This window comes from Antechinus flavipes, chromosome 2 (assembly GCF_016432865.1).
Source record: "Antechinus flavipes isolate AdamAnt ecotype Samford, QLD, Australia chromosome 2, AdamAnt_v2, whole genome shotgun sequence".
Classification (NCBI taxonomy): domain Eukaryota; kingdom Metazoa; phylum Chordata; class Mammalia; order Dasyuromorphia; family Dasyuridae; genus Antechinus; species Antechinus flavipes.
In genome coordinates, this window is record NC_067399.1 from 434,476,478 (window position 1) to 434,503,246 (window position 26,769).

Below are 26,769 nucleotides of genomic sequence, written 5' to 3' on the forward strand. Positions count from 1 at the left end.
CTATCAACTTACACCATAATATATTTAGAGGAAAAGATAAAGAGGCAGCAGGTGATATGAAAACACAGCCAACAACATAACCTGCTCTCAACAATAAGTAAGGTTAATTTATAAATCATAACTATGAAATCTGGAAGTGACTAGAGATATATCTAATCCAGCCTCATTATATGTTAATAAGGAAAATGAGGATCAAAGAGGTTAAGTTAATACACACAGGGTAAAATCACAGAAACAGGATCAGAATCCCTGTATTCTGATTTTAAATTCAGTCTAATAATTATACCACATTCTCTTGGGTAGAGTTCTACTTTTCATAATACTAACCTCATCACTATCAGAGATGACAATAAATGAATTTTCTATCTTCTTTACTTTGAGGATTTGATTCTCCTCCTCCAATCTCCTAGTTTCAGGAGCTTCTGTAACTTTCTTCTTTCTCCGAGGCATCTTTAACTCTGAAATTGATGAAAAGTTAGATCATTCCAAAACTTTTTACAATTTGATCAATGAAAGGTAGATGTCCTATTCTTCCAAAGTTCAAAATGATTTTAAGTTTTTCTGTAATCTCAAAAATCTATTAGTCAATAAAACTCCCACTATTTCCAATAGAAATAAAAATACTATATTCATCTCTGTGGCCAAAATCTAATGGAAAGTTTAAGTTTCTAAAATAACTTCTGTTTCAGTTCAAAAAAAATTATGAATTACACAGCATTTCTCAACATTCTTAAGATCACAAGGTTTTAACATTGATCTATGTAGCCCAAACCCTTCATTTTACAAAGGAGAAAACTGATGACCAGAGAGGGGAAGGATCTAACTCAAAATCAAAAGGTATTTAGCAGAAGAATTAGGATCTAAACTCTTCTCTAAAATATTTTGTTGGGATTGAAAAAGAATGACAAAAAAGAGATTATTTTAATAACATACAACAATCATCTTTATAGGTATTCCTCAAAGCTTTATATTCTGTGTGACTCAAATGCGTCATTTGGGTCAAATATATTACAGTCAAATGACCCAATAATTGATGCAAACCACAAATTCCAAAATGTTCAATTACAATGCATGCTCCATTGTGTAAGTATACTAAAAAACTATCAACTTTCCCAGCCAAATATAAATGTATAATTATCTGCATCTGAAAAATTTCAAATACTACTCAAATCCTCAATACAGTTCCAATCAACAATGCAGAAGAAAAGTAAATATCTCTCAAAAGTATAAAGATATATTATTGGAAAAAGGGGACCTATAGAATAAATATGCCTACAGTAAATTTTATATCTAACCTTCTAAGTAACTTTAGTCTCATCAAAATTATCTCAATTATAGTAACAGAGAGTTTAATCTAGCAGAGGAGCAGGAACAAGCATATCTTAGCTCTCCTACTAGACCCTCTCCACAAAGATCTAGAAAACAAACTAGACCTAATCCTGATAAGGAAAAATCTAAGAGGAAAAAAAAAATCACAAGTCATTTTTCCACTGCAGATTGCATAAGACAGAGAGGTCTGTGGGAAATAGAGTCAAGCCAGCAACATGTCCTATGGAGTATCATCAGGAATTGAAAGAGGATATAGACTGTGCAATGGGGCAGAAAGAAGTACCAAGCAGTACTTCTGCGAACTAGAAAGAAATGCCATCTGACAGCTCTGTGGCTTACTAGTCAGTTCTAGGTCATAGATGCAGGCAAGCAGAGAAAAAGACATCTATCTAGGGATAAGTGAGAAAAGAGCTGTGTATTGAGCAAAAAACAAAGAGCAGGTATGTAGGTACAGCCTTAGGAGCAGAAGAATGATTTAGTTCTATCTCCAGATTTCTAAAGACTGCAGGAAGGGGAATAACCAAAGCAGAAATTCCAGACCAAGGCCTGCAATTTGATTATCCTGAACCTGTAGAACCTAACAGCTGGTGGAAAATGACTAAGTCCAGCAGCACTTCTAACCAAAGCAAGCTCAAAGACATCATACTCAGACCTTATACAAAGATCAAGACCTTGCAGGGTTTAGACTAAAAGGGTAATGAAAAAACTTCATTTTGGATCATATCACATTGGGAGCACTGAAAACTTGCAAGTTCCCAGTATGAGCTTTTCCTGAGATACTTATCTTATGTAGATAACATTAACATGCAATATCCCCTATAAAAAAATAGAAGGACCAAAGACGACTAAATAGCTCAGGTCAGAAATAACCTCAGAAGGGCACCAAGGTCAGCCCTAGCAAAATACCCAAAGTCAAGAAGACTAAAAAAATGAAAAAACAAACAAAAGAATCCCACTATAAAGGGCTATTATACTAAAAGGAAAATTCAAGACACAAACCCAGAAGAAAAGAATGACTCCAAGATACTACAAGGGAAACCTCAAAGGAAAATGCAGCAATTCGGAGAGAGATAAAACAAGAGTTTTGGGTTTTTTTGTTGTTTTTTTTTTTTTAAGTAAAAAAAAAATAAAAATAAGAGTGGTAGAAAAAAATGAAGGAAAATGAGAAACATGGGAGGAAAGTATGTAAAGAGAATCAGAATATAATGGATAATTTTGATTACATAAAGTTCAAAAGTTTTTGCAAAGACAAGTCTAGTAAAGCTAAAATTTAAAGGGAAACAAAGAAAAATATCTTTGTAGAAAGTTTTTTTATATAAAAGATTTCATTTCCAAAATATTTAAGAAACGGATTTAAATTTGTAAGAAGTCATTCCCTAATTAATAAATGGAATAAGAATAGGAATAGGCAGTGCTCATGAAAAAATGGTCCAAATGACTTATAATTAGAGAAATAAAATTAAATCAAGTCTAGGATTCTATCTCATATGCATTGGCTTGGCAAAGTGAACAAAAATAATTTGTAAATACTGAATAAACTATTCTGGGAAAAGATACCCTTATGTATTATTGGTCATGTTAAAATGTTATAACCATTCTGGAAAGCAATTTGAAATTATGACAAAAAAATTAATAAATATTGTATGTCATACAAGTCATTCATGGCTAAATTCTCTTCTGGACTAAAACCATTATGAGGTTATTCTCTCTCCCTCCTTCTAGTGTCTTTTCTCTAATGGTGCCTTTCTCCTTATTCTAGCTAACTCTGGTTAATTCACTAAACTCCTCTATGGATCTAATCTGCAAATGGCATGCTTGGCCCATGAGAGATATTCTTTTAATGGATATTTCCAAATTCCTTTTTAATTATATGCTCTCAAAACTTTATTTCATCTTTGCCACTCCTGGTGCCTATTTTGTTTCTTGTTTTGTCTGTAAATTCTCTTGGCAAAGAGGGAAAATAAAGTCATTCTTCAATTGATAAATGGTCAAAGGATATGAACAGACAATATTCAGATAAATAATTAAAGCCAATTTACTCATATTAAAAAATGCTCTACATCACTATTGATTAGAGAAATGCAAACACCTCATACCTTCTCACAGGCTACAATAACAAGAAAAGATAATGATAAATATTGGAGGGAATGGCTGAAAGCTGTAACATATACACTGTCAGTGGAGTTGTGAAATGATCTAATTAATTCTGGAGAGCAATTTGGAACTGTATCCAAAAGATTATAAAAACTATAAAACTTTGATCCAGCAGTCTCACTATTGGTCTATATCCCAAAAAAGTACTAAAAAAAGAAATAGGATCCATATGTGCAAAAATGTTTGTAGCAGCTCTTTTCTGTGTGGCAAGGAATTGGAAATTGAGTGGATGCCCATCAGTTGGGAAATGGCTAATTAAGTTATGGTATATGAATGTAATTATTGTTCAATAAGAAATGATGAGCAGGCTGATTTCAGAAAAGCCTGTAAAGACTTAAGTGAACTGATGCTGAATGAAGTGAACAGAACCAGGAGAACACTGTATACAGTTAATAAAAAGATTATGTGATGATCAACTATAATGGACATGGCTGTTTGCAACAATGTTGTGGTGGTTCCAAACAATTCCAACAAACTTGAGATAAAAAGTGCCAACTGCACCCAGAGAGAAGACAATGGAGATTAATTGTGGATTGAAACACACTATTTTCACCTTTTTGTTTCTTTGCTTCCTTTCTCATGGGTTTTTTCCTCTAAGAGTCTGATTTTTCTTGCTTAACATGACAAGTATGGAAATATGTTTAAAAGGACTGCATACATTTAACCTGTATCAGATTAACATATTAATACAGACTAGTCTGAAATTATCTGGAAAAAAAGTGAATAAAATGTCACCCTATGACTAATAGATTTTATTGCTAGATATATAGCCTAAGAAGGTCAATGATAAAAAAGAGCAAAATATTTATATCAGCACTTTTTGCAGTGGCAATTATCTAGAAAACATGTAGAAGCCCATCAACTTAGGAATAAATAAACAGTTTGTGATTCATGAAAATAATGGAATATTACTGTCCTGTAAGGAAAAAAAAAAATGAAGTCTGATAAACACAGAAAAATGAAAAATTCAGACAAGGCAAAAACAAAAACAAAAAATCAATAAAAAATATTTTTAGAAGCAAAAAATATTAAGGCAAAAGCAAATATAATGGTCCTTGTGGCAAAACTTGGAAGGGCTTCCTTGTGAGGGTGTCTAAGTCACAAAACCCTGAGAGTTACCTTTCTTCCAAATCCAGAATAGGAAATCAGGACTGGAAGGCAAAATTTCCAGCTATACTAAGAATTTTTAGTAAGAGAAGAAAGAAGGAAAGAGGACATATCAAGAAGAGATGGGCAGTGCTGCTTCTGTTCTCTTCCTCAAATCTATGTTTCCTCCAGGTAATCTTGAGAAGCAAAAACTATAATAGCTATATTTTCTTATCCTAGTTGCTCCCTCAGGTGATTAACTTGTAAAGGGGAAAAAATACTCAAGAATGGAAGTCTTATCTTTTTCTCCTGCTTTAAGTTAGCTATAAATGCCACCAATTTCTACATGTTTTTGTTTTATTTTTTTTTGCATGGCAACTGGGGTTAAGTGACTTGCATAGGGTCACACATTAAGTGTCTGAAGTCAAATCTGAACTAAGATCCTCCTGACTCCAGATTTCTATCCAGTGCACCATCTAGCTGCACCTACATGTGGTAACTAATATAATGTAACTAATTTTATTTAACATAAGCATATTTAATTGACTCTGTCCAAAAAAAGTCAATATATCCCAAAGAGATCTTAAAGGAGGGAAAGGGACCCACATGTGCAAAAATGTTTGTGGTGGACAGAAACTGGAAACTGAGTGGATGCCCATCAATTGGAGAATGGCTGAATAAATTATGGTAGAAGGTTATGGAATATCATTGTTCTATAAGAAGGATCAGCAGGATGATTTCAGAGACGTCTGGAGAGAGTTACATAAACTGATGCTGAGTGAAATAAGCAGAACCAGGAGATCATTGTACACCGCGATGAACAGCAAGATTATATGATAAGCAGTTTTGATGGATGTAGCACTTCTAAACAATGAGAAGGTTGAGGCCAGTTCCAATAATTTTGTAATGATGAGAAACATCTACATCTAGACAGAGGACTGTGAGAACTAAATGTGAGCACAACATAGCATTTTCACTTCTTTTGTTGCTTGCATGAATTTTATTTTCTCTCGTTTTTTTTCCCCTTTTTGATCCAATTCTTCTTGTGCAGCAAGATAATTGCATAAAAAAGTTGCAGGATACAAAATTAAATCCACATAAATCCTCAGCATTTTTATATATCACTAACAAAATCCAACAGCAAGAGATACAAAGAGAAATTCTATTCAAAATAATTGTTGATAGCATAAAATATTTAGGAATCTATGTACCAAAGGAAAGTCAAGAATTATATGAGCAAAATTACAAAACACTTTCCACACAAAGTCAGATTTAAATAATTGGAAAAATATAAGTGCTCTTGGATAGGCCAAGTGAATATAATAAAGATGACAATACTATCTAAACTAATTTATTTATTTAGTGCTATACCAATCAGACTCCCAAGACATATTTATATTTTAATGACCTAGAAAAAATAACAACAAAATTCATATGGAAAAACAAAAGGTCAAGAATTTCAAGAGAACTAATGAAAAAAAAAAAAATCAAATGAAGGTGGCCTAGCTGCATGTAATCTAAAACTATATTATAAAGCAGCAGTCACCAAAACCATAACCATTTGATATTGGCTAAGAAATAGATTAGTTGATCAGTGGAATAGGTTAGGTTCACAGGACAAAATAGTCAATAACTATAGCAAACTAGTGTTTGACAAATCCAAAGATTCCAATTTTTGAGATAAGAATTCACTATTTGACAAAAACTGCAGGGAAAATTGGAAATTAGTATGGCAGAAACTAGGCATGGACCCACATTTAACACCATATACCAAGATCAAAATGGGTCCATGATTTAGGCATAAAGAATAAGATTATAAATAAATTAGAAGAACATAGAATAGTTTACCTCTCAGACTTGTGGAAGAGGAAGGAATTTTGTGACCCAATTAGAACTAGAGATCATTATTGATCACAAATAGAAAATTTTGATTATATCAAATTAAAAAGCTTTTGTACAAACAAAACTAATGCAAGCAAGATTAGAAGGGAAGTAATAAACTAGGAAAAAATTTTTACAATGAAAGATTCTGATAAAGGCCTCATTTCCAAAATATATAGAGAACTGACTCTAATTTATAAGAAATCAAGCCATTCTTCAGTTGATAAATGGTCAAAGAATATGAACAGACAATTTTCAGATGATGAAATTTAAACTATTTTTACTCATATGAAAGAGTGTTCCAAATCACTATTTGTTAAGAGTTCAAATGTTGGAGTTTGTTCTTCTCAAAGCACAGCCGGTTTAGAGGCTTAGAGCCCTTCGGATGTCTCCAAATCCAAAGGTTCTGTCCTTCAGTCTCTGCCTCTGCTTGCCTCTGCTTTCTTCTGCCTCCAACCAAGACAGAGATGGAAGGTCTCTCTTATCTCCTTCTGGGGGGCCCAGCCACCAACTTGCCGCGGAGAGAGGGCTTCTGGCGTAGCTCCACTGAAATCCGTCAAAAGTGTTCTCTGCACCAGTCGTTCCTCTCGAGTCCAGCGCGATCAGCCAGCCAAGAGGAAAAAATGTATTCTGGAATGGCTGTCTCGCCTTATATGTGAACCTTCTGAGAGAATGGGATTATGGGTTTTCTCCCATAGTGCTCTCTGGCCCAAAGAGCTTTAAGGTGTGGACTCCCTTGAAGTTAGAAAGTGTACTTTGTGAAGCTAGCATACTTGTGGACTCCAATGAGTAAAGGTGGGAACACAAGCCTTGTCTTGATTAGTTCTACTTAGTACCTTGTTTCAGGTTCTGGCCAAAACAACTTCTTGTAAGATTAGATCAACTCTAATTACTTAGCAGTTAGTAAGGATTCCAACAACTATTGATCAGAGAAATGCAAATTAAGACAACTCTGAGATACCACTACATACCTGTCAGATTGGCTAAGATGACAGGAAAAGATAATGATGAATGTTGGAATATTTAACATATATAGGACTGCTTGCCATCTTGGGGGAGTGGGGGGTGGAGGGAGGGAGGGGAAAAAACGAAACACAAGCGAGTGCAAGGGATAATGTTGTAAAAAAATTACCCTGGCATGGATTCTGTCAATACAAAGTTATTATTAAATAAAATTAAATTTAAAAAAAAATGATGAATGTTGGAGGGGATGCGGGAAAACTGGGACACATTAATGCATTGTTGGTGGAGTTGTGAATGAATGCAAGCATTCTGGAGAGCAATCTGGAATTATGCCCAAAAAGTTATCAAATTGTGCATACCCTTTGATCCAGCAGTGCTACTACTGGGCTTATATCCCAAAGAGATACTAGAAAAGGGAAAGGGATCTGTATGTGCCAAAATGTTTGTGGCAGCCCTCTTTGTAGTGGCTAGAAACTGGAAAATGATTGGATGCCCATCAATTGGAGAATGGTTGGGTAAATTGTGGTATATGAATGTTATGGAATATTGTTGTTTTGTAAGAAATGACCAGCAGGATGAATACAGAGAAGTCTGGAGAGACTTACATGAACTGATGCTGAGTGAAATGAGAAGAACCAGGAGATCATTATACACTTCAATAACAATACTGTATGAGGATATATTCTGATAGAAGTGGATATCTTCGACAAAGAGAAGATCTAATTCAATTCCATTTGATCAATGATGGACAGAATCAGCTACCCCCAGAAAAGGAACACTGGGAAATGAGTGTGAACTGTTTGCATTCTTGTTTTTATTCCCAGATTATTTTTACCTTCTGAATCCAATTCTTCCTGTGTAACAAAAAGAACTGTTCGGTTCTGCACACATATATTGTATTTAAGGTATACTATAACATATTTAACGTGTATAAGACTACCTGCCATCTAGGGGAGAGGGTGGAAGGAGAGAAGGGAAAAGGCAGAACAGAAGTGAATGCAAGGGATAATGTTGTAAAAAATTACCCATGCATATGTACTGTGAATAAAAAGTTATAATAAAAAAAAACTGTTCAGATCTATGAAAAGCAACAGGCAAAGTAAAAACAGAAAGCAATATAGTAACCATCCCCTGAAAGAAATCCCAAAAGAAAAAGTTCCAAGAATGTCACAGAAAAATTCTAAACTACCACATCAATGAAAAATTGTCTTTAAGAGAAAAATTTTAGACATATTCAATTTATGGTGAAATTTCTCCCATCTCATTGAAAAGTGAGAAGGGAAAAGTGAAAGGGGAAGGAAAAAGCTAAGTGGAAGGGAATACAGAAACTGTGAGGGAAAGGAGTAAGATAAGGACAGGAATTCTTAAGGAGGGGGGAGGATACTAAAAAGGGAGGACTGTGAAAAGCAAGTGGTGCTCACAAGCTTAATACTGGGGAGAAGGGTAAAGGGGAAAGAAAGGAGTTCTTTTTAAACAGGGGTTAACAAGATGGCAAGTAATACAGAATTGGTAATTTTAACCATAAATATGACCGGGGTAAACTCTCCCATAAAAAGGAAGCGGTTAGCAGAATGGATTAAAAGCCAGAATCCTACAACATGTTGTTTACAAGAAACACATTTAAAGCACAGCGATACATATAGAGTAAAGGTAAAAGGCTGGAGCAAAATCTATTATGCTTCAGGTAAAATAAAAAAAGGAGGGGTAGCCATCTTGATCTCAGATAAAGCAAAAGCAAAAATTGATCTAATTAAGAGAGAGAAGGAAGGAAACTATATCTTGCTAAAGAGTAGCGTAGACAATGAAGAATTATCAATACTAAACATATATGCACCAAGTGGTATAGTGTGGAAATTCCTAAAGGGGAAGTTAAGAGAGTTAAAAGAAGAAAATGACAGCAAAATTATAACAGTGGGAGATCTCAACCTTGCATTCTCAGAACTAGATAAATCAAAACAAAAAATAAATAAGAAAGAAGTTAAAGAGGTAAATAGAATACTAGAAAATTTAGGTATGATAAATCTTTGAAGAAAATTGAATGGAAACAGAAAGGAGTATACTTTCTTCTCGGCAGTTCATGGAACCTATACAAAAACTGAACATATATTAGGACATAAAGACAGCAAAATAAAATGCAGAAAGGCAGAAATAGTAAATGCATTTTTTTCAGATCATGATGCAATAAAAATTACATTCAAAAAAAGGCCAGGGAAAATAGACCAAAAAGTAGTTGGAAATTAAATAATCTCATCCTAAAGAATGAATGGGTGAAACAACAAATCATAGACACAATCAATAATTTCATTTAAGAGAATGACAATAATGAGACGACATATCAAAATTTGAGGGATACAGCCAAAATGGTAATAAGGGGAAATTTCATATCTCTAGATGCTTACTTGGATAAAATAGAGAAAGAGAAGATCAATGAATTGGGATTACAACTAAAAAAGCTGGAAAAAGAACAAATTAAAAAGCCCCAATCAAATACCAAACTTGAAATTCTAAAAATAAAAGGTGACATTAGTAAAATTGAAAATTAAAAAAAACAACTACTGAATTAATAAAACTGAGTTGCTTTTATGAAAAAACCAACAAAATAGAGAAACCTTTAGTTAATTTGATTAGAAAAAGCAAAGAGGAAAATCAAATTGTTAGCCTCAAAAATGAAAAGGGAGAACTTTCCACCAATGAAGAAGAAATTAGAGCAATAAAAAAAGAGTTATTTTGCCCAACTTTATGCCAACAAATTTGATAATCTAAGTGAAATGGAGAAATATCTATAAAAATATTGATCGCCCAGATTAATAGAAGAGAAAATAAATTACTTAAATAGTCCCATTTAAGAAAAAGAACAAGCTATTAATCAACTCCCTAAGAAAAAAATCCCCAAGACCAGATAAATTTACATGTGAATTATACCAAATATTTAAAGAACAATTAACTCCAATACTATATAAACTATTTGAAAAAATAGGGAATGAAGATCTCCCACCAAATTCCTTTTATGACACAGACATGGTATTGATACTTAAACTAGATAGGACAAAAACAGAGAAAGAAAATTATAAATCAATCTCCCTAATGAATAGTGATGCAAAAATCTTAAATAAAATAATAGCAAAGAGATTACAGAAAATCATCCCCAGGATAATACACCATGACCAAGTAGAATTTATATCAGGAAGGCAGGGTGTTTCAATATTAGGAAAACTATTAACATGACTATCAATAACCAAATTAACAAAAACCATATGATTATCTCAATAGATGCAGAAAAAGCATCTGATAAAATCCAATACCCATTCCTATTAAAAACACTAGAATATACAGGAATAAATAGTCAGTAAAATAGTCTTAAAATACTGACTTAAAATAGTCAGTAGCATCTATTTAAAACCACCAGCAAGCATCATATGTATTGGGGATAAACTGGAACCATTCCCAATAAGATCAGGAGTGAACAAGGTTGCCCACTATCACCATTACTATTCAATATTGTATTAGAAATTCTAGTTTGGGCAATAAAGATAAGAAACAATAAATAAGAGGAAAAAGAGATTAAATGAATTAAGAGTAGGAAATGAGGAAACCAAATTATCACTCTTTGAAGATGATATGATGGTATACTCAGAGAACTTAGAGATTCTACTAAAATGCTATTAGAAAAAATCCACAACTTTAGCAAAGTTGCAGGATACAAAATTAAATCCACATAAATCCTCAGCATTTTTATATATCACTAACAAAATCCAACAGCAAGAGATATAAAGAGAAATTCCATTTAAAATAACTGTTGGTAGCATAAAATATTTGGGAATCTATCTACCAAGGGAAAGTCAGGAACTATATGAGCAAAACTGCAAAACACTTTCCACATAAATAAAGTCAGATCTAAACAATTGGAAAAATATTAAGTGTTCTTGGATAGACTGAGCAAATATAATAAAGATGACAATACTACCTAAACTAATCTATTTATTTAGTGCTATACCAATCAGACTCCCAAGAAACTATTTTAATGACCTAGAAAAAATAACAACAAAATTCATATGAAAAAACAAAAGGTCAAGAATTTCAAGAGAACTAATGAAAAAAAAAAAAAAATCAAATGAAGGTGGCCTAGCTGTACCTGATCAAAAACTCTATTATAAAGCAGCAGTCACCAAAACCATTTGATACTAGCTAAGAAATAGATTAGTTGATCAGTGGAATAGGTTAGGTTCACAGGACAAAATAGTAACTATAGCAATCCAGTGTTTGACAAACCCAAAGATTCCAACTTTTGAGATAAGAATTCACTATTTGACAAAAACTGCTGGGAAAATTGGAAATTAATATGGCAGAAACTAGGCAATGACCCACACTTAACACCACACATCAAGATAAGATCAAAATGGGTTCATGATCTAGGCATAAAGAATGAGATTATAAGTAAATTAGAAGAACATAGGATAATTTAACTCTCAGATCTATGGAGGAGGAAGGAATTTGTGACCAAAGAAGAACTAGGGACCATTATTGATCACAAAATAGAAAATTTTGATTATATCAAATTAAAAAGTTTTTGTACAAACAAAACTAATGCAGACAAGATTAGTAGGGAAGTAACAAACTGGAAAAATATTTTTAGATTCAAAGGTTCTGATAAAAGGCCTCATTTCTAAAATATATAGAGAATTGACTCAAATTTATAAGAATTCAAGCTATTCCCCAATTGATAAATGGTCAAAGAATATGAACAATTTTCAGATGAAGAAAGTGAAACTATTTGTAGTCATATAAAAAGGTGTTCCAAATCACTCCCTGCTCAGAGAAATATAAATTAAGACAACTTTGAGATACCACTACATACCTGTCAGATTGGCTAAGATGACAGGAAAAGATAATGATGAATGTCAAAGGGAATATGGGAAAATTGGGGACACTGATACATTATTGGTGGAACTGTGAACAGATCCAATCATCTTGGAGAGCAAAAAGTTATCAAACTGCATATCCTTTGATCCAGCAGTGACTAGGCCTGTATCCTAAAGAGATCTTAAAGGAGGAAAAGGGACCCACATGTGCAAAAATGTTTGCGGCAGCCCGTTTTGTAGTGGCAAGAAACTGGAAACTGAGTGGATGCCTATCAGTTGGAGAATGGCTGAATAAATTATGGAATGTTTTGGAATACTATTGTTTTGTAAGAAACGACCACCAGGATGATTTCAGAGAAACCTACACTAACTGATGCTAAGTGAAATGAGCAGAACCAGGAGTTCATTATACATGGAACAAGATTATATGATGATCAATTCTGATGTACATAGCTCTCCTCAACAATGAGATTCAAACCAATTTCAACTGTTCAGTGGTGAAGAGAGCCATCTACACCCAGAGAGAGGACCATGGGAGCTGAGTGCAGACCACAACATAGCGTTTTCACTCTTTATTGTTGTTTGCTTGCATGTTGTTTTCTTTCCCATTTTTTTTCTTTCTATATCCAATTTTTCTTTGTGTAGCAAGATAACTGTATAAATATGTATACATATATTGGATATAACATATCTAAACATATTTAACATGTATTGGACTACCTGCCATCTGAGGGAGGAAGAAAGGGGAATGAAGGGATAATTTAGAACAGAAGGCTTTGCAAGGGTCAGTGTTGAAAATTACCCATGCATGTATTTTGTAAACAAAAAGCTTTAATAAAAAAATAATAATAATAATGACAAACTTAAATATGTTCAGAGGAAGGTAATCAGGGTGTGAGAAAGTTGAAGATCAGACAATATAAGCATCAATAGGATGGGAAATTGTTTAGTTTAGAAAAGGCTTACAAAAGAACGTGAAAGCTATCTTCAAATATTTAAAGGGTTATTGTGTAAAAAAGGGTCTTATTTTAATCTGCTTGGCCTATCTAGGAAAGAGCTAATTTGAATAAATAAGAGTCCTAATAATCAGGACTGTCCAAAGGTGGAATAGGTTACACAGGGAGATTAAGCTCCCTTTCACCGGAAGTATTCTTGTATAAAATCAATTATGATTTATCAGTTATTTATGCATTAGGCAAGAAAATTGACTACTTGGTTCTAAGGATCCTCTGAATTTATTTAATTTTAGGAGCACCTAAAAATTCGTGGCTCAACTGAGATATAGATCATTTATTTGTAGCTGAAAGATGTCCTCTTGTCCAGGAGTATCAAAATGATATAGAAACTGGGGACACAAAAGCATACAAAAGGATCACTCTGAGTTGCATATTAACTTAGAAAACCATGTATTAATATTATCTTTTTATTTATTTTGTTAACTACTTTCTGATTATGTTTTAATATAGGTCAGGCCGACTAGAGATGTTTATGGACTCTACTCATCAGTCTTTGATACCTTTATCTTAGACCAACAATTCCTCCATTTTTACTGAATGTTAATTTGCTTTTCTGTGTTAACAAAATTCCCCAGCCTGTAACATTTTTTGTATCATTATACTATCATATATTGTATCAATATATTATAAAAAACACAAGTTGATTTTTTTTTTTGGTTAAGGTTCTTCCTCCAAAAAGTAAAACTGCAATGACCAGTATAGATTTACCATGGACTTGAAAACATGCCTTAAAAGCATGTAAATAAATTTAAAACTTTCCTCCCTCAGGAACCAGTAGGTACAAAGGAGAATAAGTGATCAATATAAGTAGTATTAAGGGAAAACAAACCCAGTATAAATCTCTTTAATTATCAGTATTACAAGAAGGTTCCCCCAGTTTCATCAATTTGAAAAATAGAGATGTTTATTCAGAGTCCAGATCAGGAAAGCAAGTCAGAACCATAGCTCATTATTTAACTGATACTCTTCAAATTAAATACCAGCTATTTGATAAAATCACAATTTATTTACAGTTACATAAGCCAAAGTTCAAGACTAAATTATTACTATTTGAAAAAGATATATCAAATCTAGATGCGAGCACATACTTAATATAACAAGTTAGGATCATAATGGCTTTGATTAAATGTAGAGAGTAAAAGTGACCCTGTAATAAGAGATTCACTTTTACAGGTGACATTTTTTTTTTTGCTGTCCTAGAAAATTCCCAATTTATGTTATTATTTCTCATTTTCTCTACACAATCACTAAAGATAATTCAAAAAGGTATTTTTTGATATTTTAGGTATTAAACCTGTCAAAACTGCTGTGACAGCAGTATAGGAGACGTGAAAAAGTCCACTAAGCAAGTAAAGTTATCATTACAGGTTCTTTGTTTAAATGAATCAACTATGGAAAAAAAATTAATATTTCACTGCTAAACCACAGCTTCTGTGCCTTTAGTCCAGATGAGTCAATAGCCATTTATTAAATACCAAGGATATATCTGGCACTGGAAGAAATACAAAGACAAAACAAGGTCACTGAATTCATGGAACTTTGCAATGTGAGGGACGTTACAATATATATAAATATAAAGCCTCTAACATTTACAAGCTGTGCGATTCTGGGCAAGTCAGTCATTCTTTTGTCTCAGTTTCCTCACCTGTAAAATGGGGAAAATAAGAGCATCTACTTCCTAAGATTGTAGTATGAGATTCAAATGAGTCTCGATGAGTCATACATACAGCACCTTGCACAAAGTAGACTATATAAATGTTAGCTGTTATTAAGTATAACTATTTTAAGTGCAATTCATGGATTTAAGCAAAAACCAAAGAGGATGTAAACACCTGGGATTTTTCAAAGGATGATGGAAAGTAATAGCTAATTGTAGTGGATGCAAAAAAAAAAAAAATTTTAACAGTCTTTGCCCCTAAAGAGCTTAAATGATATTTTAAAAAGCAACTAGAGAGAAAATATTATCAAGAGGTAGAGATGAAGAAATAACTCAGTGATAACTGAGTTGTCTAGAAATCTAAGAGGGAAAAATGAAGGAAAAAATTCAAGTGGAAAAGCATTTATCAAAAATCTACTAAGCAGAATACTATACTAATCATGGGGACAAACTGCAAAAGCACCAAGATAGAAGGTAGAATGCCAAGTTTGGGGAACAAATAGAAATCCAGTTTGGCTGGAACATAAAATTAAAAAAAAAAAGAAGCATGATAAACTTGCAAAAGTAGGTAGGTTGGCAATTAACTCAATGGAGGAGAAGAAGAAATGAGTTAAAAATAACTGAGGTTAACTGTGGTATGGTAGTAAGAGGAAAGATAAATAAGTTCCACTTTTACGTTGTTAACTTAAAATGGGAAATGCAGGTAGATATGACCAACAGATGATAATGAACTAGAGATGAACTCATGAAAAAGGTGAAACCTGGATATGTATTTCTGGAAATTATCAGATGGTAAAACGAAACCACCAGAGGAGAAACCACTAAGAGAAAGAAGAGGAACCAACACAGAGACTTGAGGCATACCTATGCAGAAAATGATACAGAGATGATGAACCAATAAATGAAAATTACAAGGCATAATCAGGAGAGTTAGGAAATGAACAGAAGAGAATATTCAAACCATCTATAAGGAAGTGATGAACAGTGTCAAAAGATGCCACAAAAGACAGCTTAGGTGACACAATGGAGAGAGCACCAGTCCTGGAATCAGGAGAACTTGAGTTCTAATCCAGTCTCAGACATTTAATATCACTAGCCATGTAACCTTGGGCAAGTCACCTAACTTCAACTGCCTCATAAAAACAAAATTTAAAAAAAAAAAAAAAGCCAAGAAATCAAAAAGCTCATGGAATGAGAAAAGGATTAAAAGTTGATTTGCTACACTAATAAGAGAAACACAAACTATAATTTTTTTTTTTTACAATGGCTTATTTTTCCAAATATATGCAAAGACAGCTTTCAACATTCACCTTTGCAAAACTTTGTGTCCCAATCTTTTCTCCCTTTCTCCTCCCTGAGACTGCAATGTTATACAGATTAAAAAGTGTAAATCTTTTAAACATTTTCATATTCATCTTGCTGCACAAGAAAAATCAGATCAAAAAGGGGAAAAAAAACACAAAAGAAAAAAAAAAAAGCAACTACCACCACCACCACCATCAAAAAAAAAAGGGGGGGGGGAGAGAATGAAAATTCTATGTTTTGATACACATTCAGTCTCCATGGTTCTCTCTTTGGATGTGGATGGTTCTGTCCATCACAAGTGTACTGGAATTGCCTTGAATCATCTCATTATTGAAAAGAGCCATGCCCATCACAGTTGATCATTGTATAATCTTGTCGCCATGTACAATGTTCTCCTGGTTCTATTCACTTCACGTAGCATCCGTTCATATAAATCTCTCCAGGCTTTTCTAATATTATCCTCCTGATCATTTCTTATAGAACAATAATATTCTATAACATTCACGTACCATAAATTATTTAGCCATTCTCCAATTGATGGGTATCCATTCAGTTTCCAGTTTCTTGCCACTATAAAAAGGGATGCTTACAAACATTTTTGCATATGTGGGTTCTTTTCCCTTTTTTATAATCTCTTTGAGATACAGACCCAGTAGAGACACTGCTGGATCAAAGGGTATGCACAATTTTATAGTCTTTTGGGTGTAGTTTCAATTGTTCTCCAAAATGGTTGGATCAATTCACAAGTCTACCAACTATAACAACCATAAAGTTTAACCTCACATCCAGAAACTTGACAAGAATGAGAAAAAAAATGGAAATAACTCAATACTGGAGTGATAGAAAGACAGATATACTACTAGGGGAGCTGTGAACTAATACTACCATTCTGGAAAACCTGGAATTATGCAAATAAAGTGAAAAAAATAACCCAGAAATCACACTGCCAGAAATATACCCAAGATAAGAAGAATGGAGAGGGAAGATGCCAGACAACAGTGCTAAGTGTTCCCAGGTTTTTTGTTTGTTTGTTTGTTTTGGCTGAGGCAATTGGAGTTAAGTGACTTGCCCAGGGTCATACAGCTAGGAAGTGTTAAGTGTCTGAGATCACATTTGAACTCAGCTCCTTCCTGACTTCATGGCTGGTGCTCCATCTACTGTACCATCTGGCTGCCCCTGGGTTTTTGTTATTTGTAAAAACAATGTCTCATTTGATCCTCACAACAAACACAGTAAGGTATGTATTATTATTTTCCCCATTTACAGTTGAGGAAACTGAAATAAAGTGGTTAAGTGACTTGCCCAGGATGATACCACTAACAAGTGGTCTAAGGCTAGATCAAAAATCAGGTCTTCATAACTCCAGGTTTAGCTCTCAATCCACTATACCACCTAAAAGACCCCATATACACTAAAATACTTTGCATTTTTGTGGTGGCAAAGAACTGAAAGCAAAGTAGCTGCCCATCAACTGGGTAATTTTGGGAGATGATAAAATTGAGATATGAATGTAGTGGAATAATCTAATGCCATAAAAAACAATAAATATAACTAATAAAGAAAAGCATGGAAAGGCATGGATATGAATGAATTCAAAGGAAAATAAAACCATGAAAACAGACACAATGATTACTATCAGTATCAGCTGATATCAGCTAACAGATAATAGTTTTGCCAAGACAAGTGACATGTCTTTAGGTCATATGGCTCTAAAGTAGGATTTGAACTTGGGCCTTTACTATGTGACATTGAATCTCAAATCTTCCTGATTACAAGTCCAGCATTAATTTACACCTTGACACCTCATGGGGGGAAAAAACAGCAAAGAAACAAAGTTGAATGCTTCAAAATTTTATCAAATTTGGCCCCAAAGAGATATGAAAAAAGACTCTTTCAACTTACATGAACTGATGCCAAGTGAAATGAGTAGAACCAAGAGATCATTATATACTTCAGCAATGATACTGTATGAGGATGTATTCTGATGGAAGTGGATTTGTTTGACAAAGAGATCTAACTCAGCTCCAATTGATCAATGATGGACAGAAGCAGTTACACCCAAAGAAAGAATACTGGGAAATGAATGTAAACTGTTTGCATTTTGTTTTTCTTCCCGGGTTATTTTTACCTTTTGAATCCAATTCTCCCTGTGCAACAAGAGAACTGTTCGGTTCTGCAAACATATATTGTATCTAGGATATACTGCAACATATTTAACATATATAGGACTGCTTGCCATCTAGGGGAGGGGATGAAAAGAGAGGGAGGGAAAAATCAGAATAGAAGTGAGTGCAAGGGATAATGTTGTAAAAAAAATTACCCTGGCATGGGTTCTGTCAATAAAAAGTTATAATTAAAAAAAAAGAAAGAAAGAAAGAAAATACTACTTTTTCCTACTTCTGGCAACAAAGATCTGGAATACAGTACTTATCCGATATGTTGGTTAGTTTTACTAATGATTTTTTTCCTAACTCTTCTAAAATTGTTATAAAGAAATAGCTTCTGGGGAATGGAAAGATGGGAAGCCAGTAGAAAAGTTATTTTGTTTGGGTTATTTATAAATGGTGAGAAAGCAAACTGGAAAGGGTTAAGAAATAAGTGTGAGATAAGGTCAGACCAGACCAACCTGTGCAGACATTTTTCTAGTTTATCTGTGTAAAGGAAGCAAGATATAAGATGATATAAAGATTAGGCAATTATGTTATTTTTAAGAATGGGAAAGGTTCAAGTGTCTCATTTTTGCAAGCCTCAAGAGAAAATGCCATTGGATAGGTCTATCAATCAATGAGCATTTATTAAGTGCCTACAACGTCCTGAGCATTGTATTTAGCATTGTAGCTACAAGATTCTCTGCTCAAACAGAATATATAAATAGATACAACATACAAAGCAAAGAAGATAATTTTGGGGAAAATCCATATACACTAGAAGATCTCAAGAAATGTCTAATTTGAGGTGACACAAGCTGAAAGTAGCTAGAGATTCTCAGAAGCTGAGGTGAGGAAAGAGCACATTACAAGTATGAGGCATAGCCTATTTACATACAGCTTGGAGATCAAATGTTATGAGGGTCAACAAGTAAACTAAGGAACTGGAAACTGAATGGCTGCCCATCAGCTGGGGAATGGCTGAATAAGTTACAATTTACGAATATTATGGAATATTAGTATTGCATGAGAAACAATTTCAGAAAGGTCTGGAGACACATGAACTGATGCTAAGTGAAGTGAAATAAAGAGAACATTGTACACAGCAACAAGGTTATGCTATAATCAATTATGATGGATGTGGCTCTTTTCAATAAAAGGTGATTCAGGCCAATTCCAAAAGACTTGAAATGGAGAAAGGCATCTGCATACAGAGAGAAGATTATGGGGACTGAATGTGGATTACAACAAAGTTTTCACTTTTTGTCGTTGGTTGCTTGCTTATTTTTTTCTTTTTTTTTCCCTTTTTGATTTAATTTTTCTTGTGCAGCATAATAAATGTGGAAATGTAATTTCAAGAATTACTCATGTTTAACCTATATTGGATTAACTTGCTGTGTAAGGGAAGAGAGAGAGAGAAATTTGGAAGACAAAGTTTTGCAAGAGTTAATATATGTTTCTACCATGTTTAACATATATTGGATTACTTGCTATCTAGGGGAGGAGGTGGGGAAAAAGGGAGGAAAATTGGAACATGAGGTTTTGCAAGTGTTAATGTTGAAGAATTATCCTTGTATATGTTTTGAAAAATACAAAGCTTTAATTAAAAAAACAAAAAAATGTAAGATTTGACCCTCCCCAAAAAAGTTAATGTTGAAAACTATCTTTGCATGTATTTTTAAAATAAAAAAGCTATTCTTTTTATATAAAGGAAAAAACAAAACAAAACAAGTAGGCCAATTTAGCTGGAGTCCACCATAGAATGTGGGAAAGAGAGAAATATGCAAAAAAAGTTTAGAAAGGTAAGTTGGAAACACAATAAAGAGTTTTAATATTAAACAATAGAGTTGGTAATATATCCTGGATACCAGAAAGAACCAATGGAATTTAATGAGTAGGAGGACAAGTTCTGTAATTTATGAATAGCATTTTGGTAATCATCGGGGAGAGCTTGAAGAGAGGAGAAAATGGTCTCAGACACACCAATTAATCAGTAAATATTTATTAAATTCCTACTAAGTAGGACAAGGTCCTAGGTACTTGAGACACAAATATAAAAGATACCTTTTGATCTTCAAAAGTATATAAAGTGGAAACAATACACATATAGGGGTTTACAAAGGTAACTTTGGTGAGAATCACCTGAGGGCAATGTCATTAAAAGCCTTATGTAAGAGGAAGAATGAGATGGAAGTTTACCTCATTTTTATTTTTTTATTTTTTTGCGAAGGCAATTAAGGTTAAGTGACTTGCCCAGAGTCATACAGCTAAGACGTCCTAAGTATCTGAGGCCAGATTTGGACTCTGTCCTCCTGACACGAGATGAATTTTAAAGGAAACTAGATATTCCAACAGGCAGAAATGAATATGGAAGGCATTCCAAAAATAAGGACAGTCATTACTGAGGCACAGAGATGGGAAGTATGGATGTTTCAAAGGAAAAGTGGCAAGAATAGTTTGACTAAACCATATAGTGTGGGAACAAAATTTACTAAGGATGAAATGTGAATAGCTGAAATGCCAAAAAGAAGTTTAAATTTCATCCTAGAAAATTAGAGACTTCAGATGGAGTTAGGAGGAAGAAGAAAAATAATATGATCAGACTTGAGCTTTAAGAAAATCATGGACAATTATGTGAAGGATGAATTAGATTAAGAAACAGCTTGGGGTAGAGACCAATTGGGAGGTTACTGCAATAATCCACAAGGGAAGTAAAAAGGGGCTGAAGATAAGGTGTAATGCAAGAGAAACTGAGGCAAGATAGAGATTAGAGGGTTTTTAATATTTTATTAATTGGAGAGTTTGATTGACTGGACAGGACTCTCGTCTCAAAGTATCCAGTGGTGAATGTGAGAATCCCAAGTTTTTATATAGGACTCTTGAAACAAAGGAGGAAGAAAAGAGCAGGAAGTTTCAGGACCATAAATTTGGTTCTAGCAGGATGGGGGGAAAACTAGGGAACCAGAGTCAGGATGTCTGAATATTAACAGAAGTAAAGATGTCAATGAGGTATCCTAGATAGTCTTATCTTTTGAAATATTTAGAGGGGGTAGTGCCATAAATTCTTGAGGACAGGAGTTACGAGCCAGGACGTCTGAACTCCCCCTTGAGTTTTACATTTATAATTTATAACTTAGAGCAAGTGGCCCCTAGTCTTAAAAACCAGAGGGGGTTTTGCAACTAAGGGGACTGAGGCAGAACAGTTAAGGAAACTGAGGCAGAACAATTTAGGGAAACTCAGGACAATTAGAGAAACTAACGCAGGGAAATTGAGGTAAAACAGTTCAAGGAGACTGTGACATAACAAGGGATGAGTGGAAGACTATGAAAGATAATGTTATCTTCAACAGTAATGGAGAGTTAGATAGAATGGATTTTGGGTGAAAGATAATTTTGTTTTGAATGTGTTGAGTTTGAGATTCATGTAGTACATCTAATTCAAAATGCCAAATCAGTTCTATTCTCAAGATAGAAATTACTAAGAGATACCATAGTTAGATAAAAATCCATCTGGGAGCCATCTTTGTAAAGGTTACAATTTAACTCGTGGGCATTTATAACATCACCAAAAATAATAATAATAATACAAAGAAAGAAGAATGCTCAAAGGTCTGATGGGATTGAAAGTATCAATAAAGTACTGAACTCTGTAAGAAAAGAAAAATGAAAGCAGCTAGTTGGTGCAGTGGATAAAGCACCAGCCTTGAAGTCAGGAGGACCTGAATTCAAATCTGACCTCAGACACTTAACACTTCCTGGCTATGTGATCCTGGGCAAGTCACTTAACCCCAATTGCCTCAGCAAAAAATTAAATTAAATTAAAAATTTTAAATGACATGAAGGCTAGATGACTACACTTAAGGATTCAGACAATCATTCAGTCAATAAACCTTTATTACACACCTATTTTATTCTAAGGCATTGATGTCACAAATTGGTGAACCTAAAAAGAAATTCCTGAGTAGAATGAGTTTCTGGAAGAGGAACCAAGATGCTCTGAAATAGTCCAGACAATTCTAGTTTTACATAAGTGGAAAGTTATGCAGATATCATGAATATTTGCCAGTGATCATGGGAAAGGGAGGGAGAGAGACAGGCAGAAAGGGGTGGTATGCAATTTCAAGGACATGAGGGAACAGAACAGGAAGAGAAACACTTGGGGCCAAGGCTAGTCACATAGTGCCTAAACAGCACCAAGGTGGAAGAGGGATAGCAACTGCATGCAGAAATGTTGGGGCTCGACATCTACACATATGGAGCAGAGATAGGGTTGAGTTTGAGGTTTGAGGGAAAGATCTCCTTTCTCAGTCCAAAAGTCTCAAACTCAAGCCCCAGATCTAGCAGATTTCTTTCCATTTCCATTCTGGCTTTCAATTGGAGGGGTTTTATTTTTGTTTTTATTGGGGGGGGTTGCTGCAGCAGGGTGGGTGGGGGAGGGAGAAATATGGATGACACAGTAATGTCATGTAAAGTTGAGATGATTTTTTTTTTTTTGGTGTGGATTTCTTTTCTAATTCCTTATGTAGAGTTAGATTTGTGAAAAAAACAAAAACTCTGTATACTTAGTCCTCCTCCAGGAGGAGAAGGAAGTAAAGAAAGGGGCCCATTCAGCATCTTCCCCAAAAGTGTGCATATTGACTCAAAAGCCACAAATCATGTATTTCTATTTTATTAGATTTTTAAAATTTCATTTAACTTTTCCTAAATGCATGACAGTGTTTGCATGGCCTAAGAGTTTCCAAGAGTACAAGAGATAAAATGTGAGAAAAGGCCTAAAATGGCAAGGACCCACACTTAACACCACATACCAAGATAAGATCAAAATGGGTCCATGACCTAGGCATAAAGAACGAGATTATAAATAAATTAGAAGAACATAGGATAGTTTATCTCTCAGACTTGTGGAGGAGAAAGAAATTTGTGACCAAAGATGAACTAGAGACCATTACCAATCACAAAATAGAAAATTTTGATTATATCAAATTAAAAAGCCTTTGTACAAACAGAACGAATGCAAACAAGATTAGTAGGGAAGTAACTAACTGGGAAAACATCTTTACAATTAAAGGTTCTGATAAAGGCCTCATTTCCAAAATATATAGAGAACTGACTCAAATTTATAAAAAATCAAGCCATTCTCCAATTGATAAATGGTCAAAGGATATGAACAGACAATTTTCAGATGAAGAAATTGAAACTATTACCACTCACATGAAAGAGTGTTCCAAATCACTATTGATCAGAGAAATGCAAATTAAGACAACTCTGAGATATCACTACACTCCTGTCAGATTGGCTAAGATGACAGGAAAAAACAATGATGAATGTTGGAGGGGATGCGGGAAAACGGGGACATTGATGCATTGTTGGTGGAGTTGTGAACGAATCCAGCCATTCTGGAGAGCGATCTGGAATTATGCCCAAAAAGTTATCAAACTGTGCATACCCTTTGATCCAACAGTGTTTCTATTGGGCTTATACCCCAAAGAGATACTAAAAAAGGGAAGGGGACCTGTATGTGCCAAAATGTTTGTAGCAGCCCTGTTTGTAGTGCTAGAAACTGGAAAATGAATGGATGCCCATCAATTGGAGAATGGCTGGGTAAATTGTGGTATATGAACGTTATGGAATATTATTGCTCTGTAAGGAATGACCAGCAGATGAATACAGAGAGGCTTGGAGAGACCTACATGGACTGATGCTAAGTGAGATGAGCAGAACCAGGAGATCATTATACACTTCGACAACGATATTGTATGAGGATGTATTCTGATGGAAGTGGATTTCTCTGACAAAGAGACTTAACTGAGTTTCATTGGAGAAATGATGGACAGAAACAGCTACACCCAAAGAAGGAATACTGGGAAATGAATGTGAACTATTTGCAATTTTGATTTTCTTCCCGAGTTATTTTTACCTTCTGAATCCAATTCTCCCTGTGCAACAAGAGAACTGTTTGGTTCTGCAAATATGTATTGTATCTAGGATATACTGCAACATGTTTAGCATATATAGGACTGCTTGCCATCCTGGGGGGGGGGGGGAGGAGGGAGGGAGGGGAAAAAACGAAACATAAGTGATTGCAAGAGATAATGTCGTGTAGAAATTATCCTGGCATGGATTCTGTCAATGCGAAGTTATTATTAAATAAAATAAAATTTATTATAAAAAAAAAAAAAAAAAAAAAAAAAAAGAGAAAAGGCCTAAAATGAAAGGAAGAAACTCTCTCTAAAGAGCAAAAGAGAAAGGGAGAACAAGGAAAAGGAGAAGGGTGTTGCAAGCAAGAAAGGACAAAGATAAAGGAAAGATTTTTCCCCCCACAGCAATTCAGAATCAAAATGTTTCAGATGTACAAAACCTTAAGGCAAGACTTTCTCAAACTAAAAGAAGCAGAGCTCTCCAGTTCCTTCCCTTCATTTCCACACTCCAAACAACTTTACAGATACCCCTCACACCAAAGAAAATGAATTTTGTTCCAAGTGAGATTCAGCATTTCAGGTCCTGGTAAAAGGCTTATATATGGCTTTTCTAAAGTTTAATTAAACAAGGCAGTAGGAGGCCTTCAAATCTAGTTTCCATAGTAGCTTATATTTGCAATCACAACCCTCTACCCTCTTTCTTGGTCAATTTGTTTGAGGGTAACAGGAAGTAATTTCCACTAGCTTCCAACTTATCTGGCCTACAGAACAGTGGCTTTTGAATTAAAGGATCTGTGTATGAACAAAAGTTCTATTTACTTACCTGGGTGGTTTGGGCAAGTAATTTGACAGTTCTAAATCCAATTAGTAGTCTTACTACTAAAAAAAAAAAATTAAATTTAGTTTCTCTTCCACTTCTAAATCCTATTTCTGCCTGATAGAAAAAAATTAATCTACAATAAATAAATATGTATTAAGTACCTACTGAATTCCAGGCACTTGTAAAGTGATAGGGCAAATTCCCTCTAGTTATATCTTATCCACAGAGGTGCAGTTTACCTAGAAAAGTAGACATCTTGCCAAAGGAATTAGTAATAGAAAGAAAACAGGAGTTAAGATAGGCATCTATAAGCCCAGGAAAAATTCTGTATTTCAATCACTCATAAAGCAGGTCATTTACTACCATAAAAGTTTGAAAGATATTCATCCAATGTACATGGTAAACCTCAGTAGTTAAAAAAAAAAAAAAAAGGCAACAGGTAGGCTGAAAAAGAAAAGGTGGCAAAACAGTGCAGATGGAATGAAAGGGAAGATAAAGATAGGTACAGTATAAATGATAACAGGAAGATGAAGTTAAAAGTTAAGATATAATCCATCTTTGGAGAAGAGAAAAGGATAAACAGATATGGGTGGATAATGCCCTAAAAAGTTTCATAACACTTTCTATTAAAAAAAAAAAAAAACTTAAGAGGGGAAATGAATTAATAGGAATGAATATCCTGGAGATAACGTCAAGGCATTCTAGATGAGAGCTGGAAAAGACTTCTAACATCACAGAGGCTACCTCTCCCCTTTTCCAATTAAGGAAATCAAGGCATTGGAGGTTAAGTGAGTCAGCCAAGTCACAAAGGTAAACTGTGGCAGGGATCTTCTGACTTTAAAATGGATCTTCTTTATCCTGTACCAAGGATAAGGAAGTTAAAACAAGAATGGGGTATCTTTGGGGGGGGAGAACTGGGATGAGATGGAAGGAGAGGTTAATAAGTGGTGATGAAGGGTTGGGGGAGGCGTGTTAGGGTCCAGGAAAGTAGCTAGAGGGGTTAAGAGTCTCCGAGAAGATAAGAGTCCTGGGGGAAAAGATCCTGACTCCATCCAAGTGAGAGAAAAATGACTTGATGGGAAAGGGGGAAGAGGCTGAGGCAGAGAGGCAGCAACAAGCGGCCCTCGGGGATGGAAGAAACCGGGCGATAGTTACTCACCAGTCTAAATCCGAAGCGACCCCGGCCTCGCACGGATAATCTGAGAGGGGATGGGGTTCTGATGGCCCTGGCACTTCCCGAGTCCCGATATTGGGGTTGGATAGAACCACTGAGGCAGATGAAACTGCGCCAACCATAGACAGTACACTCCAGGAGGGACCCAGGCGGAACTCCAAGCGCAGCCGCAGAAGCAGCAGACTAAACCAACTCTCTAGAGGAGGAGGGGAGTCTATGGGAGACACCATCTCAAAGTAGGCGGAAAGAGGAAGACTCCAGCAGAGGTGTGGCAAAATTAATCAAGATGAAGTGTCCCCCTTCTGAACAATCAAGAATTAAAACTTCCGGGCAAATCTGCACGTTACAAGCCAAAAAGTGATAAAAGAACACAATATTTCTTTCTGTACTGTTAGCCACGTTGGGGCATCTTCTTTCCCGCAACATCAGGTGGCCCAGAAACTCGAATTTTTTCTGTGTA

At 34.7% G+C, this 26,769-nt stretch overlaps 1 protein-coding gene across 3 annotated transcripts in view; it reads right to left on the bottom strand.

The window, feature by feature from the left end:
* Positions 1 to 26,769, bottom strand: part of UIMC1 (ubiquitin interaction motif containing 1) — a 137,705-nt gene that overhangs the window by 94,852 nt on the left and 16,084 nt on the right. For 2 of the 3 annotated variants that reach the window (XM_051979008.1, XM_051979011.1), the window contains exons 1-2: positions 26,295 to 26,460; positions 328 to 458 (exon numbers count right to left, since the gene is read on the bottom strand). In XM_051979008.1, coding sequence (XP_051834968.1) covers positions 328 to 450 — 123 coding nt within the window. In that variant the 5' untranslated portion in view covers positions 451 to 458; positions 26,295 to 26,460. Of the gene's footprint in view, positions 1 to 327; positions 459 to 26,294; positions 26,461 to 26,769 lie in introns of those variants that run through there. The other variant, XM_051979009.1, reaches the window with a different exon arrangement.